This window comes from Aptenodytes patagonicus, chromosome 2, assembly GCF_965638725.1.
Source record: "Aptenodytes patagonicus chromosome 2, bAptPat1.pri.cur, whole genome shotgun sequence".
In the NCBI taxonomy this organism is placed as follows: Eukaryota; Metazoa; Chordata; class Aves; order Sphenisciformes; family Spheniscidae; genus Aptenodytes; species Aptenodytes patagonicus.
This window is the reverse complement of record NC_134950.1, coordinates 75,345,507-75,365,652: the sequence shown is the minus strand read 5'-3', so window position 1 is coordinate 75,365,652 and position 20,146 is coordinate 75,345,507. Positions and strand designations below refer to the sequence as shown.

The window sequence follows — 20,146 nt, the reverse complement described above, 5'->3', positions numbered from 1 at the left end:
GAGCATAGCCACCAAGTTGAAGAAGTGCCTCTCCCTGTTCGGTGCTGATAACACTGCATCAGGAGTTCAGGGGTCCTGTTTTGGGCTCCTCAGTACGAGAAAGATACTTACCTGCTGGAGCAAGTCCGGCGGGGCTTCACTGCGATGGTTAAGGGGGAGAGCACGTGATATATGAGGAAGAGGGAACTGGGTTTGTTCACCTAAGATGAGAAGGCAAGCGGTGTTAGGTCCCTTCCAACTTAAATTATTCTAAGATTCTCTTAAGCTTAATATTTATGTTTCCTTTTCCTTGCTTACTACAAGGAAAATATAATATTATATTAGAATATGTTATTTTATATATATACACTAGATATTATATACTTTCTTTTTATATATATATATAAAATCTTCCATTCCAGGAAGATCTTTCCTTCTCTTGTGAACAGAGGGTGGTTTTATCCCCTTGTGAAACGTGAAACTGAGCCGCATTGCAGGTGCTGGCTGTTCCCGCAGCACTAGATCTGAAGTCGGGGGCATCTTCACACCCCACAGGAAAGAAGGGCCTCAGCTTTTCTGTGCACCTCTCACCAGCGGGTTGGACACCCGTGGCACTGCATGTTTCTTTAGCTGCAGCTCTGCCTGGCTGTGTCGTATCAACACAATGAGTACATGGCCTACGAGGCCATGTCCACGCTTGGATTAGGCCTCGGAGGCTTTGGCTGTAGTAAATCTTTAGTTAAAAATCCAGTGCCCATTTCTCCTTTAAATTTGAATAGCAACTATATTGCCCTGAGTTTTTAGTCAATTTTGTTTTCACTTTCTTCCTTTTTAAAAAAAAAAATCCTAAATTTTTGAATCTGAACTTTGCAACTATTGCTTTGGTCTCTAAGTCAATGAACTTTCTGACAACATTCCATGTAAAGGCTTAAACCTTTCCTGGCAAGTGATTAACAACTGGGACGAGCCCTTCCATGAGACATGAGTTTTGCAGCCTGTTGTGTGGTCTGTTTGGCTGGGTCTGTAACACATTTCCGATTGTCTAAATAGAAAGAGATAAAAAGGAAAGGGACTGCCAAACTCCACTGTATAACGTAAAGTGAGTCAGAGGGAAAAGGTTTATAATTTTTCTTCTTCCTTTTACATTGCTGGCTACATCTTATCTTCAGCCAGAAGATGCTAACATCATTTCCTCTCTATAAATTGGCTCGCACGTGATACAAAAACACAATATGACTTTTTTTTTTCTAGCTTAATAAAAGTTTTGATACTTCAGTGCTATGAAATTCAAGAATACTGATTTAATCTCAGAACTGTTAAAACATCACTTTACTGAGCCAGTGGGTATGTATATTGCCTCAGTGAGCCACCTCTTTTAACTCTTTTAAGCAGTAACATTTAGGGTAGAAATTGGGAACTAATTGCAACATGCTATGTTTGCAAAGTGATGATACCAGGGCTTTTTTTTTTTTCTGAGCTAGCACAAGCATATTTCTACCTCTTTTATTGCTCTTACAACATCTAGTCCTGTTTGAACTAATAGTGTGATTGCCCCGTGGATTTTAACAGAGCTGCATGTCTGTTGAAACTGATTCAGAAAGCAGTTGTGTCCATCTTCGCTACTGAATGAAAGCCCAGTAAATCCCAGAAAAGCCTTTGTGAAGTTTTTAACAGTGATTCAAATGAACAGTGATTCACCTACTCGTGAATGAAATATGAAACTTGTTTCTATTGCTCCCATTGCTGTGCCATCTGCGTACATCATGTGAAATAAAACGATACCAGTGACTGGCAAAAACTCCCATGGCTTCACAAAGGGAAGCAAGAAAGTTGATGAATTGCTGCTCTTTTTTCCTGTTAAGCAATCTCTCAGTTTTGAGATTTACAGTTATTTTCTTTGCAGTGTAGCTGTCTACTATTTAAATAATTGAAAAGGCATGCCCTGCAAACACATTTTGTAATTCACTCACGAAGATATGAGGATCTCCCACTTTGGTAATCATCATAGTTAATCACAAATGAAATCTTTCTGAATAGCTCTGGTATTTTGAAAGTTGTGAAACAGTCATTCATGGTCTTCGTTGAAACCCTTCCTGTTGCGATACCCGACACTTAACGTGTCAGCAGCAGCATGCATGAGCTGCTACAGGCAGGTCAGGCCCACAGGGGGTCGTGAAGGGATCATTTAACAGGTAGGTCATCACATTGGAGGCCATGTAAGAAATTACACCATGCTTCACATAGGTCTTGGCAGCAAGTATCCCTGGAACAGACCTTTCAGAGACTTCTTGGTGCCATGGTGGAAAATTAGAGTTGATTAGTGTGAGCGTGTCAGGCTCTGGACTGTCCTTGTGTCTGGGGTGACAGGCTATCAGGTGTCTTAGAGGGCCTTTGGCTGGCTGAAGACTTCAGTTTCCAAGGGCCAGTGCAGCTACTCGATGATTGCCTGCTTCTGTCAAGAAGCACTATTAAAGCAGTATTAAAATGCCCCATTGTAGGATGTGTGCAAAGGTTGTGCGGGTCACAGGTAGCTAGTAAGTACGTAGTGTAGGCATTGTGTGGCTTTGCCTACAACTGCAGTATTTTGGTTTTGTACTTGCCCAAGGTGTCCAAAGCAGCCTGCAGGCTTAAAAGTGCCCACAGGCATCTCAAATGCTATTTTCTATTGAGCAGGAAACAGCATGTTTTAAATGCAGTTTCTCTCAAAGCTAGTGGCTGTGCTGACTTCCAGCAGAAAGCTGCCATGGTATGTACCTTCACGTACAGACACTTCCACTTCCCAGGGCTGACTGACTATTTTTTGAGGAGTTGAATAAGCCCTGAAAATTGCAGGTTGAGGAACAGAACATAAAGTGTCCTTCTACTAGCTAAATGGCAAGCAAAACATAGCTTTTCTAATCACTTCTTTTCTGCAGGACTGCTTCTGGATGGTATTTCTTCCTTACACTGTCATCTGTTAGCTTGTTAAGCACAGGAGGTTGACGCCTACAGACAGCACCCGAATAATCAGCTGGCTTGAGCCTTGGTCTGGTGCAACTGCAGTGGGCTGCCCTGAGGCTTTACAAGGTTTGCAGCGTGGCAGATGCAAGGTGCGCAGGGACTAGCTCCATATTACCACAGCTGTCATGGCCAGCAGGCAACAGTTAGAGCAAAGGCATTGCAGAAGGTCCTTCTTGCTTTCTGGAAGAAAAAGCGATTTGCAAAAAACAGACGTAAGCCCGATGTGTCCCCCACTGATTGCTGTCAAATGGAAACACATGGGATCTTTGCTATTGAGTACTTATGTGTAAATGCATCCCGTTGTCACCATGTGGCCAAGCCTTGAGGTTTTAAGGACCATCAAAAGTAATATCCAAGATTTCCTTTCTAGGGAAAGGATTCTGATCAGATTAGTAGGTAGTACACAGGTGGTTATCTGGGAGGTATGTTAATGCTAGAATTGTTTACAGTAATCTGGTAACTCCTGTTTTATGAATTAACTTTACAAAACAAGTGGAAACATGCTGGAAATTCTTACAATATGTCTATCAAACAATTGAACTTGATTGCTAAGGAAAATGTTATTGCAAAGCAGAAACAGTGTGGTATTGGCCTGCCAGGCAAATACACAGATGTCCAGTGCAATTGCGAGGAAGTGATTTGTTGGTGTATCAGCAGTGCCTTTCCAAGGAACGATTATGCTGTGTGTCACTGGATTTCAATTTCCTTTAATTTGACTACCCCATGTATCTATGAAGTATCACTGCAGCAGTACGACTGCAAATTAGGCTAACCAGGCATCTCAAGGGACCTGGTCAGGTTTGTCACGGGGATTTCCTGGCTGTCAGCCCTAAAAATAACTGATTTGATGATACATCAAGTCTGAAAGAGTCTAGATTCAACAACGGAAGATTTTATGTTGCTAGGTAGTATCATTGCAGTGCATTAAGCTCAATTCAGCACGAGTGGGTAACACCTGAGAAGCTAGGGAAATACCTGGGTCACTGTTCCCACTAAACTCAGTGTTATAGCAGTAAGCTGCAACCTGCATTTTAGCTCATTACCTTAACACGAGCTCTAGTATGTCTCCGTGAGTGGCAATTTGAATGCGGTAGCTTGATGGCAAAGGAGAGAGTAATGACCACATTACTATAGCTGTCACGTTAAAAATCTTACACGCTGTTGGATAGATTTGTTGCAGAACAAGCTAGCAGAAAAACACAGTAAACTTACAAATACCTGTTTTTCTGGAGCTTGATTCAATCGCAGCAGATGGGAAATTGTGTTTCTGGGACCAGCGGTGTATCCCCTTTTATTTGGCTTTAAATCCATGATTTAGATTGAGGATGTAACAGATCTGACCTAGAATCAATTCTCCTAGTAAAAGTCTTCTCAGCTGGGCATGTGGAGCCCTGCCTATTAAAATGTCATCCTCTTTCTCATATCCTTTTATTAAAAACTCCAACTATTCCCTTAAGTAATGAGATGTTTTTTCACATACCTGATCGTGCCAAGCAAGTCCCTGAAAATTCTTACTCAGCGCTTTGAAAATTAGCTAACAGTCAAATGGCCCTCTCTGGAAATGAGAGCGCTGTGATGAAACTGATAGAGTTTGGCTATTGATTTCCAGTAGGTCTGCCATATATTGATATCGAGTCTTTGCTGAATTCATACTCCTGAGGATGTTCAAAAATTAGTTTGAAAACTTACAGACAGAAAGCTCAGTTCACACATTTTGTGACAGGGTGGGATAGTTAGAGATTAAACAGTCTTTCTCCCAAGTTGTGTAAATAGTGAATATTGATATATTTAATTATTTAAGCATTAAATATTGACATTATAAGAAAAGAAAAAAGCATGAGGAGAAAATCATCCCATCATACAGCAATTTGACAACATTAAAAGCTCGCAGTGAAAGGGGGAAATAAATGCTGTGTTAAGAAATAGAGGAATATATGTGTTCTTAGCTCAGTAGATTCTGCGTACATCAGGCTTTGGACAGCAATGTTGGGGATATGCATAGGTGCATGCATAGGTGGGATGTTCAACCTTTGATTATGTGTGGCAGCATTAAGCTTTTGTTCGGATTCATTGACTATTGAGACTTCCCTAGGAGAGCACTGTCCAGTGAATGACATTTTCAGCCAACTGGCTACCTTTCATTTTTTCGGTCCTGGCACAGCTTAATCTCTTCCGTTCGTGTGTTACTACCAGATCTGAATTGCTGCGCTTGCATCTTGCCCAGTGTCATGTAGCACATCTGGAAATGTTGTGGTTTGCTGAATGACAAGTTGCACTCTTTCCTTCCAGTTCCGCCTGGTGGTAAAGACAGCGCTGAAGCTGCTGCTGGTGTTCGTGGAGTATACCGAATCCAATGCACCGCTTTTAATCCAGGCAGTATCTACCGTTGATGAAAAGAGAGGTGAGTAGCTTTACTTGGGGGGTGCAAAATCCCAGCACCGCTGAGATCAGGGTGGCATTTCATCATTGATTTCAGTGGTTCTAGGGTTGCTGTTGTGATGCCTGCTTTGTGTGACATACCCTTCATTTCTTGATTAAAAGCATATTTTAAGTATTCATGCAATTTAAGATTGTTTTGAGGAATGAGTTATAGTGGGAAAGTGAAGAGTGAAAAGCCGAAGAACCTGGCCGCCTCCCTGTGCACCGCAGTCATGCCCCTTCCCTGCACCCACGCGCAAAGTGAGCCCCATTGCATCTTCCAACCTTGGAGGCTCTTCAGGCCAGGCTGTCTTTCCACGTCCTTCTGAGAAGCAGCAGTCTGATTTAGAAGAGAAAATGATATCTAATCAGTGTAATCCCTTTGAAGAGAAAGACGAGGTCAGTAATAGTACAGGCTTTATAGTAAAAGTAAAACCATCTGTTGTTACATTAAAATAAAGCCCTTGAGCAGATATTATACTATGAAATCTGTTACCCTTCAGGCTCTTGAAAAATACTTGAATATGTATACTGTATTTTTTACAAATAAATAGAACAAAAATGGTTCTTTCTTGTTCTTCCCACAAAGCCATTGCTAAGCTCCCAGGGCATTCTCTCTTGATGCAAAACATTCCTTTGGCTCAAGGAGAGTTTTTGAGGTTGGGAGAGCCATTGTTGTGGTCTCAAACACATGGAGGTTGAAAGCAAGATCCCCTCTGTGGAGCAACTGCCTCCATGCTGAACTTGTTTGAGCGACTTGATATGGTAAAAGTGAAACAAAAAAAGTTGGGGGATGGGGAGAAAGGTGGTGCCAGAAATAGGAGAAGCTAGCCAGGTTTTGCTTTCAGCTATCAGCATGAGTGTGTTGAAAAGACCCAAAAAAAACCCAAATTGTCTCTTATGGCAGGGGACCAGATGGGGCAATTCAAAACCAGTGTAACACTTTGAATGGTGGACTCTTCAGGTTGGCTTTCTGTTTTGAATTAAAACCAATAAACCTTACAGTGCCATAAGCAGAAATGTAATTACAATATTCATGCATTTGTGAGCGCCATGATTTATTTTTACAGTCGTCCTTAGTATTTCCTCAGCTCTGTGAACTCACTGGTATTCTCAACATGCTCAAATTGTCATCTGTTCACATGCTAGTAAGTCTTATTAAAGAAAAAAAAGAGAGTGAACACACTACCATGCGCTGTGTATTCCCTTCTGTGTCTGTAAAACAGCCTCAGGCAAACATTTACATGCCCCAAAGTAATAAAACAACTTCAGTAACAACAGAAAACGTGAAAAAAAAGTGATGCATGTAGTTAGATGGATACTTGTTAGGAGCATGAGGAGAGGGTTTATGGGAATTCTCATACCTGTGGGTTGGCAGATTGTCTCATGAACTCTTGCAAATAACTTAGCCCCAAATACCCAGTTTTCCTTCCTTCCTTTTTTGTTTTAATTATTAAGCAGTTATGCTTAGCTACAAAAGAGATTTTTTTTTTTTCCTTGTTTTAGACTTAGTTCCTTTTTTAGGTCATCAGTGTAATAGCCCTTCACTTCTGGCTGTGGATGTGCTGTTTTAATTTACATTTTGAAATTAGTGGCTTATAACTGAAGAGTACCTGTCTTTAATGACTGATTTAATGGAACAGAAACACAGAGGAAGAAAAAGCGATGTGCCTTTTCTTGAAATGTTGTCATAAATCTTGCAGGTATATAATTAAGTTTAGCACTGCTTTGAAAAAAGTCCAGTGTTTCATGTACATACAAGGTGATGAGATACGACATAATTCCTCAACATGTGTACCACACATGATTAACATAAAGAACCCCATAATAACTCAGGCTGGTTTCAAAGCGATCCCATCTGTGGTTTCTATGCAAGAATACATCCATATGCAAACTGAAGTACAGAGATCCATGGAAGTGCCGGCTTTACTCTCAGATACAAGCAGACCGTAAGTGAATAACTGCATGGCCCTCGTCGTATAGGAAGTAGCTTCTAGTTATACTTCCATCTAGATCCCCCTTTCCCCGCCCTTTCTTGTTTCAGAGCCCCACAGGAATTTGGTCTCTTTTCAGTTTAAGCATACCGGGACTGTGCGGGCTCTGGAAAGCAGAGCTGGCATTGCACTCTGCTGTCTGGGGCTGCTTTATCACAAGCATTTTTTAGGACAGAGATTAAAGCTCTGTGGCTGACCTGGACACTGTCACATACCGTTTGTGAATTCTGACTTCTTGTTACGTTATTTGTAAATGGCCCATATTACCAGTATCTCCACGTTTCCTGCCATTTCGCACAGTTAGCTATCCAGTAAATTAATGCCCATATTGTAGGTATGACAGAAGGCTGTATGTTCACACATATTTTAATAGCCAGGAATACAAGATGTTGAGGTCTTTCCAAAATTATTAATATCTTTCCATCCTATGGCGACTAAGAGACAGGCACTCTGTAAGTTGGTGGACGTCCTCATGTACGGTTCTGGCCTGATGGAAGGCTTTCCATGGTTTATACATAATGTGCATGTCCTGTGTAGTTGTGATGTCAAGATTTGTGTAAGGCATTAAATAATTCTTTTTTTCCTGAGATTCATATGTAAAAACATTTAAAGGGGAAACTGAGAAAAGACTGAGACTTAGAACAATGGGCAACATTATTCAGTAGACTGTATTAATTTAATATAGGCTTAATTATTGCAACCCCATAGTTCTCCGTGTGTTTATGATCCGTGCATGACTACTTGGAGTGTTGTAGTAGCATCAGGGTTGAGGCTCCAGCCTTCCTGTCGGAGTAGCCACGATAATGAGCTGTTACCAGTGAGAAGCCTGTGAAAGGCAGTCGAGCAGTTCTTGTTTCACCCATTAGAAGGCAGGAGAACACACACAAACCTCGATCTCTGCTGTTTTACTTCGGTGAGCCTGTTTCATCAGTCCCATCAGTTTTGCCGCGAGTCCTGCATGGAAGTCATAACCTTATGGGAACATCCCAGTCTGCTCCCAGAAGAATTGCTGGGATGCTACGTCATCGTTCTTTTACATCATCATTCTTATACATCATGATTGGGTGGAGGAGACAGGCTGGAAAGTAAACCTTTTTGAGAATTGGCAAGCGTAAATGATTACACTTACTATTTTTAAAAATAAACTCCGTAATATACGAATACTAAATGGATTTACATTTTTTTACTAGAAATACATATGCGTTGCCAAACCTAGATTTGAGTTTAGGCTTTTCAGGATTTGTCATATTCTGACCATTACACAGAAAATGGAAGCTGTAGATTTTAGCTCTGCATAATAGTTTCCTTAGAGGTTCCTCTTCATCTATAAATGGAGAGCTTTTAATATTCTCCACAATACAAATAACCTTTTAAAGGAAAAGGGAAAATATACATCATGTTTTTCATATCTCTTGTATAAGCATCATTGTTTTACTACAGCAGCCAATGAGTTTAGAAAAGTCATCAATTTTTTTAGTGTATGATTTTCCAACGTATCTTTCACAAAGTTTTTCTATGCAGCTTGAAAGGAGAAGCAGTTTTTTCACTATCATCCTATCATTAAAAAAATATTGCCTTGAAAATTATTTTTTTCATGCAGACTCCAGCCTGTGGTCTCACCTTTAAGTGGTGACTCTCCAGGAACAACGTATTTGGAAAGCCAAACTCAGGGCATGAGAGTGGATGAGAGCAGACACCTGCTGTAGATCTGCCCATATCCCATGCTGTCCGGATCATCGGTTGGAAACTATAGGCTCTCATTATATATTGGCAAGGAATATTAACCCAAGTATAGTAATGCAGTAAGTTCATGGTGCAACTTCCACACCAGAACTGCCTTGTCCCCGGGTGGGTTATTTCCGTGTTCACTCCTTGGTTGTTCAGCTTGAGATCATCATGAGGAAAATAGCATTTGAAAAGAAAGGTTTAATCTGGTACGGATTGGAGTACCTCTATCGAAGTCATTGATAGTACTGCCTCCTCTTGATATTAGTTAGGGAATAGATGAAGAATTTCAAATTCAAGGCTAGATTTTGGAAATTGCCTAAGTTTAATAGCAGCACCTTAATTAAAGCCTTTGAAAGATGGATGAGCTATTACAAGGCTGCCTTACTAGTAAGTGTGCCTGATTAACAATTCTAAAAAATTGTATTCTGAAACAGAGAAGCAGCACGGGTAGAAGAAAATTATATATCATCCTTGCAGGAAAACAGCCAGGCGATCCTGAAAATATTCTTTTATGATAATGGAGAAGTATCAAGACATTCAGGCAAAAAAAATCAAACACCAGGATGCTGTCTTTAAAAAACAAAACAGGATTGTTCCAATAAGAATAAAACCTGCCTGCAAAATAAAGGCATGTTTCCCTAGAAGGACTCTCACTGAATAATGCAGGATGGATTAAATAATTAATTTTTTATGTTGTTATCAACTCGCTTTTTTCTAAATGGCATTGTTATAAGTCAGACTTGCATAGTTTCCCCATTTTGTTTCTCTTTCTTATTTTCTTCCATTTTTATTTTTCACTGGAAACCACAGGAAGACATTTTTGTAGTGAGGATATCATTCCTGCTGATCATATATCATTTGTGAGCCGAGTGAATTTGTTCCACATGTCTTTTGAACATGTACTGCACAAAATGTCTGGTAATATAGAGAATCTGGTAAAGAGGTGTCTAGTGTATTTTCATTACAGCCATGTATTTGAATTAGTATCCAATTAGTAATGCACATAAATACATTTGGAGAGCTGAGAGTGAATCCCCCCCCTCTTTGATGTTGCTCGAGATAAGGAAGCTTTGATTTATTATTCAGTAGTAAAGATCAGAGCATGTCTCAAAAAGAAGGGAAGAGAAAACAGGAGAAATATTGCTGTCTGTGTTCGTTAATAGACAGGTTTTTCCACACAGTGCACTGCCATCGCCTTGAAAATGGAGATCCTTGGTTAGCAGAGATTCGATGTCTGTGTAGCAGGATATATGTAATATATCAGCATGAATAAACAAAGGCCGTTATCACTGTGAGAGTAATGCAGAGTTTTAACATCGGGGTCACTGATCAGTCAGCAACAGGTTGTGGTGATGAAACATCTGCATTTTACTGCCTGATTATATACTCAAACTATCGTCATCCCTGTAGCATTTAGGGCATGTGGGCTGTTGGAATACTCTGCATTTTTCCCTCTGAAATTCAAAGACTCTTGCAGTCATGCTGGTGTAGTTGAATTGAGTATCTCTAGGTTAGGGTTAGCTTTCTGCTTCGTCCTCTTCACCTTTAACTTTACTCCAAACAAAACACTGAATTATAGTCTTTCATTATTTACTTCAGTTTCCTAGATAAAATAGTTATGTGGTTTTTTTCTTTAATAAATGCAACTATCTGCCTTTTAGCCAAATGAAGTAGGCTGGTTTTACAAGGTACCTTCCGCACGAGAGGTTATCTTGAGTCTGCCTGTCATTGCCTGTCTGACGGTTTTGGCACAATAACTCACTAAGCTGCTTGGGTTTTGGCATCAGATAATCGTGCAAATGCAAATCAACATGCAAATCAAGCAAATACGTCGTAACTAGAAGCACAAATTTTGACCTTACTTAGTGGAAAAATGAGAGAAATGTATCTGAAAGTTCTGTAGAGGGAATTCTTATTAAAATAATTTGAGTAAGAACCACAGCAAAAATCTTTTCCCCTCATTGATCATTTCTTTTATCCGGGACATGCAGCCTGTAATTTGAGAAAACTATGTTTCTCTGCTGCACTGTTTTGTTAACAGGACTTATCTTAATGCAGCGTAACTCAGTAATATCACTAGGAATGTAAGCACCAAATGCACTGAGAGAGTAGCATATAGATTTTTGTTAAAGATTTATCTAAGCCTATGTGAACCTATGACAGGTGGGGTAAAATTCCTCCCACCTGATTTTAGAAGTTCACTGTCAATCAAACTGGGCTAACAAAACTTCCTTCATCATCGAGGGAGAGAAATTGGTACCTCTGGGGAAAGTCCACCTGGCATATTTTAGATCCTTGCATTAGGATGTACCATAGCTTTCACTGACTGTATTAACTTCACTCTCTGTGAAGCAGGGGAGACTGTAGAGGAAGCTGGAGATAACTGTCTTTCCACTTTACCTTCCACCTGGCCACATCGTTCCACCTTGTGCTACCTCTTGGATAAATGTTGATGCTATAGCTTTCCATTTTGATCACCATCACCAATGGTTTCTGCTTTTCCTCTAGGAGCCAAGCCGTGGTCCAACATCATGGAGATCCTAGAGGAGAAGGATGGGGTTGATACCGAACTACTGGTTTACGCAATGACCTTGGTTAACAAGGTTTGTTTACTTTGTTGGCATAACTGGTGGAGCTAATGTTAGTATTTTCAATTGTATAATAATCTTCCCTGTTGAGAATATATGACAAAGGAGACCTTTCCCAGAGAAGTTGCAGGACAAGCTGTAATCAGTCAGCACACTCTTGTTACTGCCCAGAGGCAGCAGCTGGAGCAAAATTGCTATTTTGCTAGATGCTGTGCAGAAACGTGTTATGACATGGCTCCTCTCCCAACGTTGACAACACAGTGCAAAACAAAACTCAACAAACTAACTCAACACATTATCCAAGGGGAGAAAGAAAGCAAGTGCTGGTGAAAAAGATCACATGCTCACACAGGCTTGCATTGTGCACAGTTTTCTAGTTCAGATAGTTTAAATTTTTTTTACTGCAAACCAAATATGATGAATTTAACAGGTCTGAGTGCTAGTAAGAGTGTTTCTGCTTAAAAAAAATGAGGTTACATTTTTTCTTCTTTCTTTATATTTTCTGGTGTCCTGTATTACAAGTAGTAGTTTTGCAGTAAAATCAAATGTGTGAAGGGAGAAAGTGAAAGGCCCGTAAAAGTTAGAAATTTATTAGTGTAAATTCCTTAAAAATTAGCGTCTAGTCCTAAACAAATCTTAGGATGACTAAAATTAAAAATGGATTTTTTGAAGAGCACAGAAGATCAACATACTACTAGCAAATCAAAATAACCATGTGTTTTATGATTATACTTAATAGGCCAGAGTATTATTATTCATTATATTCATTTAAAGATCCTGAGTTTGTCGGTGGAGGTCATAAATCAAGCTGTCAGCTTACTGTGCTCATGGCTACATGGTTGGGGACATGGGTTGCTTTGGTGGTTTTTTGATGAAATAATTTCTTAATGGCAGATATTGTCCTGCAAAGATGCCTGAGAGGGACTAACCTCTCCTGGTGACATCACTGATGTTACTGTACTTTTATTTAGAGCCACCCTTGCTCCTGCTTACGTGGTAGTAAGGATCCTCTTGACTTTAAAAGACCACCTTATCTCACTGATGTACTCTTTCTGAAAGGCATCACCAGCTTTATATGCTTCTGTCTGTAGCTGCTATTAAAGCCGAGGTGACTAGTTTTTGACGTCTCCATTTTACACCTTGTCGTTTCGTGTACCGATTTCTCTTTCTGAGATAATTCCCTTCATCATTTGCACAGTTGTAATTTACCTGGTGTTTGACTTCTTCAAAAATTTTCTTGTATGTTGACTCTTTTATTATCCTGTAGTTGATTCCTTTAGTCTCAGTTTTTCACTACATTTAAAGCTATTTTGGGAGGAGGTAGTTCTTTAATAACACACAAAAAGAAAAAGCATCTCGCAGTCAAAGGAGCAAGGCAGTTATGAAGATCAAGGAAGAGAGGAATCCCACAATGCCACACTTATAATTATGATCTGGCTTATGGACAGCTTTATGATGTTTTTAATGGGATTTTTTTCATGATTATAGAGAAAACAGCAAGCAGCATGTCACAGTTGTAATTTTTTTCCCCCGCAGAGAATACAAAGAAGGCTCAGATGGTTTCAACTTCTCTAGGCGAGGAAATGTCAAAGTTTTCAGTGCAGGCAGATCCTCACGAGGGATTTGTCTTAAGGAAGCATACTTCTTCTCCTTTTTCTTTCTCCCTGTATACATTTACAGACTGTTTTCCTTCCTGCTCAAGAGCAGAAAACACATCTGCCCAGACATAAGAATTGCTCCAATCCTTTTATCCTCTCCCTCTCTTTTGTTGATGCTTAACCAATTTACTTACACTAACATTTCATTAACCCTCTCTTAATTTGGGGGGATTTAGGCATTCATGAATCTCTAATTAATAAATGAGATTGATCCCAATGCAGATACTTCCAGTTATGTATAGTTCCAGTATAACCTTTGTTATCTTCCTTTGGTTAGTTCCTATGATCTGTTAGATCTTATTCTAATCTCTACTTTCTTCATTTTCATTACTGAGGTCTGGATAGATTAAAGCCTTTGTGTTTCCTTTATATTAAAAAAAAAACCCACCCACTCATCAAATGCAGAAAGAAAATTCTATGTTGCATTCAATTCACTTTATATTTACTTGCTATAAAACCTCTTCATTATTGAGATTACACTGGAAGCTTTGTAGTTGTAAGATTACTGTTGATTTACTTTTTACCTGTATTTAATATTGCTTGTTCTCTCATATCATACAATACATTTAATAAGAAAAATAGGTAGATAAAAGAATTAGGAGGTATACAAAAATTAATACATTTTGGTATAGTCAGATTAAGCACTGAATGCTTTTTAGCACGTCCAATATAAGACTAGAATTTAAGCACCAGCTTCCAGGCCGGCGGTTACTAGTGGGAGCTTAGAGTCCCACCCACCAGCGGTCCATCAGCTGTAGTTGAAAAAGTGCTGTTTCAGGCCAGTGTGGTGTTAAAACAGCAGCTGGCACGTCATTTTTCGGTGACCTGCCTTAAGAACATTGCAACTGCCACACTGGAACAATGATCATCTTACGTCCTGTGTCTGATGTTGGCCGCACCAGATGTTTTAGAAGAAGTTGTGGTTCCTAGGAAAACACATATATGAGAGATGCTTCTTCCTATCCCAAAGCAATTGAAAACTTGGCTAATGCCCTTAAGCGTGTTTATTTACTATGTAGTGCTTTTCACTGTAGCATGTAAGATTTAGCTAATGTCGCTCTATCGAGTGCGTGGGCCCTGTAGTGAAGCCCAGTCTGTTGGATGTTTGGTAACCAGAGCAGTACTCTTAGATTACTTGGACTTGCATGTAAAGCGTTGCACACCAAATGGACTTTCTGTTGTCTGTATCCTCTCTGCACCACTGCTTTATACTCTGATTGTTTTGTAAATTACAAAAGGCACCATACTTAACTAGTTTTACTAGCTAGTATCATCCAGGGCTACACATTTTGAAAACTGCAAATAAAGAGAGCCTTTCAGCCTGCAGCCAGGCATAGTGTAGCACTAATTTATGTCAGGTTTTGTTCAGAAATGTAACTGAGGATATGTAGTGATAAGAATATTGTGCTATTACCAGTTGAGTATGTTGTCTAATAGGTTTTATCATCTAGGAAAACATTTGGCTGGTACACTCCCATAAAACTTTTTTTTTTTTTTTTTTTTTTAGCCCCCAATACAACTTCATTAGTTTTCTTGCCTTTCTTTCCATTGGGACTGTTACAGTTAGTGGTAGGTAAGACATATTGTTTAGGCTTTGGTAAAAATGTTAAGAAGATATACCAAAACTCTCAGGCTGGGGTTTTGGTTTTGATTTAGTTCACCATTCCAAAAGCAGCCCCTTCAGAGGGAAGAACTCAAAGGCTTTCCCACAAGGGCTTGAGAAAGCAACTTGGAAAATCACACAACAAACAAATAAAAATCTTAATTCAGGGATGTTTCCTCAAAACAAAACTGGATAGAGGCATAAGAATGAGTCTTGACATTCATATTCATACTTCACGTGTACACCTGAGTTCTGAAGAGTTTCAGGTTTGAAATCCCAGTTTTGGTCTAGGCTAGTGGTAACGTAACAGAATTCAGCAAGCAAACCCCAGAGTATGGTTTAAAAACGCTTCTCCAAGTGACTAAATTTTAATTCTCTAGACAGGTTTTCAATTTGTAAGGTTCAGTCTTCAGAGCAGGAGGAAATACTTGGGACTTGTATGTGTATTTCAATATGGGAGTATCATTTTGAACTTAACCAGATACTCGGGAAGGAGCAAGGACCTTGGAAGGACCTGCCCAATTTATGACCTCTGCTCTGCTGGTTGTGGCTTTTGTTTCCTTTATAAAAACACCAGGAAAATGCAGGCCCACTCTTGTTTTCTAATATCACAAGCTAGAATTAATCAGTCATTTATGCAAGCACTTCACGTCCCTTGTCTTAGTTACTGCAAAAATCTTTCTCCTGAGCTAGATTGAACTAACCTTGTTGTGACACCAGTGGTGCCCTTTTACATCCCATTTTATAATGTTAGAAATTGAATTTGATATGCATTAGGCTCCAAAAATGGATCTGTGAGTTTAATGACAAACCGTGCAAAGGAAAAATAGTTGATTTCTATACTTGGGAGTTCAATTGTCCAGTTCTGGCCACTAGCATGCAGTGAAAATTGGATTTCCACTGCTGCAAGATTTAAAATTATATTAACCAATAAAAGGCTACTGACAAAAGCAGGGTTGCCAGTAAATACTACCTTATGCTGCTGTTCTCCTTGTCTACAGCCTGCCTGCCCTCAGAATTTAAAAAAGATAGAGAGTGAGAGAGATATATATATATATACTCGAAGGCGGGTGATCTGCATATCAACATTAAGACCATTTCCTGGTGTTTTAAGAAGTAAATGCTCAGAAGATCTGTGCAGAAGATCTGACTGTTTGTCCACCCTTTTGCATGTAAGACATCACATCTTACTGTGCCTGACGACACTCAGGTCATCGTAGCTGCTGTCTACTTCTTTCATAAGTCAGAGAAAGCCTGATAGACATCGTATTCTGCTGTAGTATTTCCGTATCTGTGTTAAAGCTAAATTGAAATTACAGTGTAATAGCTTCATTTGCTGAATCCTCAGATTTCTACTCGATGCTAGGTGTCAGTTTAGGAAAGAAGAAAATGCACATGGTATCTAATTTCAGCACTGTTCAGGAAAATTTAGTTCCGTGGTCTTCAGTGGGTTTTAAACAGGCTTAAATACTGTCCTGGACAGAGACAAATTCTTCATTAGAGCCTGAACATATAACCCTGAACATACAGCCCTAACACTTCATTAGTGTTTGTGCTAAGCATTCCTGTTGCGGTGGACCTCACCAGACATCAGGTAACAGTCCTGTAATGACTGAAGATGATGTTGCTGTGTCGTGTTTAGTTTAAGGAAAAAAAAAATTAAAAAATAATTAAAAAGTAGCTTGGTGATGCACATTTTCCAGTGCCTCATTTGACAGGAAAGGGGTGCTTTAACAGGGCAGGGTATGTCACCTGTCTGTTGTTACTCACGTAATTCAGACCAATTTTTCTGAATGTCAAGCTGCTTGATATAGGGAGACAGCCCAGAGTGGCTGCTCTCTTCTGCACTCTGTGGCTCAGAGCCACTTTGGAAAAGCTGGGCTCCAGAAAACCAGTGTTCTCAGAGCACAGTTCATCCCATCCCGGGCATGAGAAGGTGAAACTCTTTCCGGAGAAGGCCTTTTTTTTGCATGTGCTGTCTCTATCTCTTGCTCTTTTTCTCCTCTACTGGGAGTATAGATAAGTTACTTAGCTAATTAAATAGGAGAGGGGTATATACACTTGAGAAGAAGCATCTCTGGTGAGCTAATCCAGAACAACTGTGTTGCTTCCAGTGTGCACTCTCCCGTATTTTGCAGAAGCATCTCTGTATAGACTGATTCTTGCAATGAGGTATATAGTGCTCTGCAAGTAGGTTGCACAGTATGTTCAGCAGTTTCTGCTCAACAAGAGCAGAATTAGACTCATTTTTCTGCATCACGCATAAAGAGCCGTAAAAAATCAGCACAAGCTGAGTAGAAATCAATGGCAAACCAGTATAGTAGTGTTTTCTGTTGTCTTTGTAAATGTCTGCAGGACTCTGGTGGATGAAGTTCACTTGTGCTCTGAACAAAGTTGTCCAATGCCCATGTCTTCTTCCCGCACATCACTACAGCAAAGCTGTGAGTGGCTTGATTCAGTCCCACTTGCTACATACACTGCAGTGGCATACTATGGTATACATGGGATACCGCAGAAGACCACCTTCCTTTTCTCAGTTTTCTGAATTCACCAAAAAAATGGGAAATGACTGTGGTAAGAAAAGTGCTCTCTTGAACACAGAGCAGGTGCCATAGAAAGCTCTGAACTCAAACAGTTCATTTTCAATAGCTGTTATTATTGGCATTCTTAATTTTCTAGCGTGCAAAAGCTCCTCTCCAGTGTCACTGGTAACAACTTAGCCCATAATTGGGAATTAGTAACTCTCTTAACATAGGAGTTCAGGAGTCAGTGTACCTTTAATAAGAGTTTTCAAGTTGAAGGGGAGGAAAGGAGTCAATATCTCTGCGATAGAAAACAATTTGTGCGTTGGGAGGATGACCTCTGCTGCAGGTGTGGAGGACAGTAGGCACATGGTGCAGGATATTTCCTGCTGTCCTGACATCACACAGCTGTGCATTGGACTTTTTCTTCTTAAGGCCAAACTTAGAGGAATCAGTAGGAAATCAGCTTCAGTGTTTTTAGCTAAACCATTTTTTTCTCTCTCTTTGCTTTTATCCCTGTGTTTGATGCTTTAACATTCTCTGTTCTTTAAATCTGTACTTCAATGAAACCAGGAAGAATCCAACTGTGTATTTTAAAGACCCACATTTTCCATACTTTTTTGTATGAAATAACAACATCGATTTGTTTTGCCAATTATTCATTTTTCTACACAGTGCACAGAGTTGTTTGTTAAAAGCTGTGCCACTTGTTTTTTATTTTCTAGCGGTGTCTCTAATCCCACATCATGGATTTTACTTTATTGAAATCATACATAGCACCACTTGCCACCCGCTTTTAAAAACCTTTGTTTAATTCTTTTCAAAACAAACAGATTTAAATGTTTTTCCTTTGATTCTTAGACGCTGTCGGGGTTGCCAGATCAAGACTCTTTCTACGACGTGGTGGACTGTCTGGAAGAGCTAGGCATTGAAGCTATTTCACAGAGACACTTGAACAAGAAAGGAACAGACTTGGACTTAGTTGAGCAATTTAACATTTATGAGGTAACATAGCATGCCCTGTTTTATGCATCTTACAGCTTGTGCAAACTTCAAAGCCGAGAGGAGGGGGGAATGTAACCTAGGTGAAATTTGGTTATCTATTTTATTTTAAAAGAAAAACATCTGGTTGCTAGAAGTATTATACACATTCATATATGTGACCTGCTGCGATACATAGCTGCGTTTAATGCAAATGCATTTCATACTAAAGCTGGGGCATACTCCAAGGCAAACCAGCACATTTACTAGCTTCCTTAAAGGCAGTTCTGCCTGCAATTAAAACTTTCTCAGACTGCTAGTTACACATCCTGAAGTAAGTAGAAGTTCTTTCCATATGCAAAAGTATTCAGCTCATGAAAAAGGTTCGGCTGAGCTCAGCTTCACAAATGCCACTTGTTCTGCAGCTGAATACCCAGCAAGTCCTTGTTTACGAGTTTACACTGGACCAGATCTGATACAGTTTGCAGCAATGGAGTAATGAGTGACTCCACATTCACCACCTAGGTATAAAATAACTACTTCTGAAGTATTTATATGTAAGGGTAGGATAGCCAGTTTCTTAATAATTAGTCTCTTTTCAGACTTTGGGAAGTGTTGGAGCAGGGAGGTTTAGGCTGAAGTTAATGTAATGTAAATGTGAATTCATGTTCTGGTGTGATGAAATGAAATGACTTTATCTCCAAGTCCAGCAAAGGATTTGGTAGATTTGATACTCCATTTTCTTCATCAACTCTACACCCATGTCACTTCACTGACTTTAGCAGAGTTAAGTTTTATATACAGCAGTTTGCAGGAAGAGTCAGGCCAAAATAGGAACGTAAGAATGAGAGGGCTCCATGTTCTTTCTTTTTCTATTGTCAGAGGCATCAGCTCATAAAATCATTTTTAAAAGATGATCATTAATCTCAAAAGCAGGTTTTTTTGTGCATGCTGTGCCTACTGAAAGACTTGATTGCAAAATTAGCAGTTGGCTTAGTTGGGTACCAGCTTTCTCTTGATGGCCAGATATGCCTATGCACATTCTTTCTTTTTTCTGCCAATGTTGTTCTTTATCTGAAAAATCTCGTCTTCCCCACTGAAATAGATTTTACACCCTAAGCAGAGATATCACACTTCCCCCTGCCTTTGTTTTGTTAAAGTCACTTCTGGTAAGAATTATCAGAATAGCAAGACTAATAGAAACAAGAAGATATGCATTCTTCTGATCACCCACATCGCCCTCTTCTGTACCTCTGCCTTTTTGAATGGATCTTTCTCATAAAAAGATTACTTAAATGTTATGCTGCATTTCAGATGAGATCCACCAGTAACTTTGTTGCTTCTGCCAGCAATCTCTCTCCTTACATACCCTAAGGTACCACTTGCTTTGTTTCTGTTAGAAGTATGTCATATTGGCACGTCAACAGCGTGCTGTAGTTCAAGATACTAGGTGTTGCACACGTATTTTACTCCTCTACTATTTCCAACTGATGAGCTCCTAACCCATGTCAGAGGTTTCTGTCAAATGTCATTGTGGCCATGCTATTCTCAGCATCATTCTTTTCTGATATTATACATATGTTCCTCTGTATCGACAGTGCTTCTGAACTGGCAGGAAATACTGAATTTTCCACTGAAAGGCATACGTGAAAGTAATTATGCTAACCTAAAAATT

The 20,146-nt window shown here is 39.6% G+C and overlaps 1 protein-coding gene across 11 annotated transcripts in view; it reads left to right on the top strand.

Moving 5' to 3' along the window:
* Positions 1-20,146, top strand: part of FHOD3 (formin homology 2 domain containing 3) — a 416,636-nt gene that overhangs the window by 274,406 nt on the left and 122,084 nt on the right. For all 11 annotated transcript variants that reach the window (XM_076330252.1, XM_076330251.1, XM_076330250.1 and 8 more), the window contains exons 7-9: positions 5,269-5,380; positions 11,628-11,722; positions 18,352-18,495. In XM_076330252.1, the coding sequence (XP_076186367.1) occupies positions 5,269-5,380; positions 11,628-11,722; positions 18,352-18,495 (351 nt within the window). The remainder of the gene's footprint in view (positions 1-5,268; positions 5,381-11,627; positions 11,723-18,351; positions 18,496-20,146) is intronic.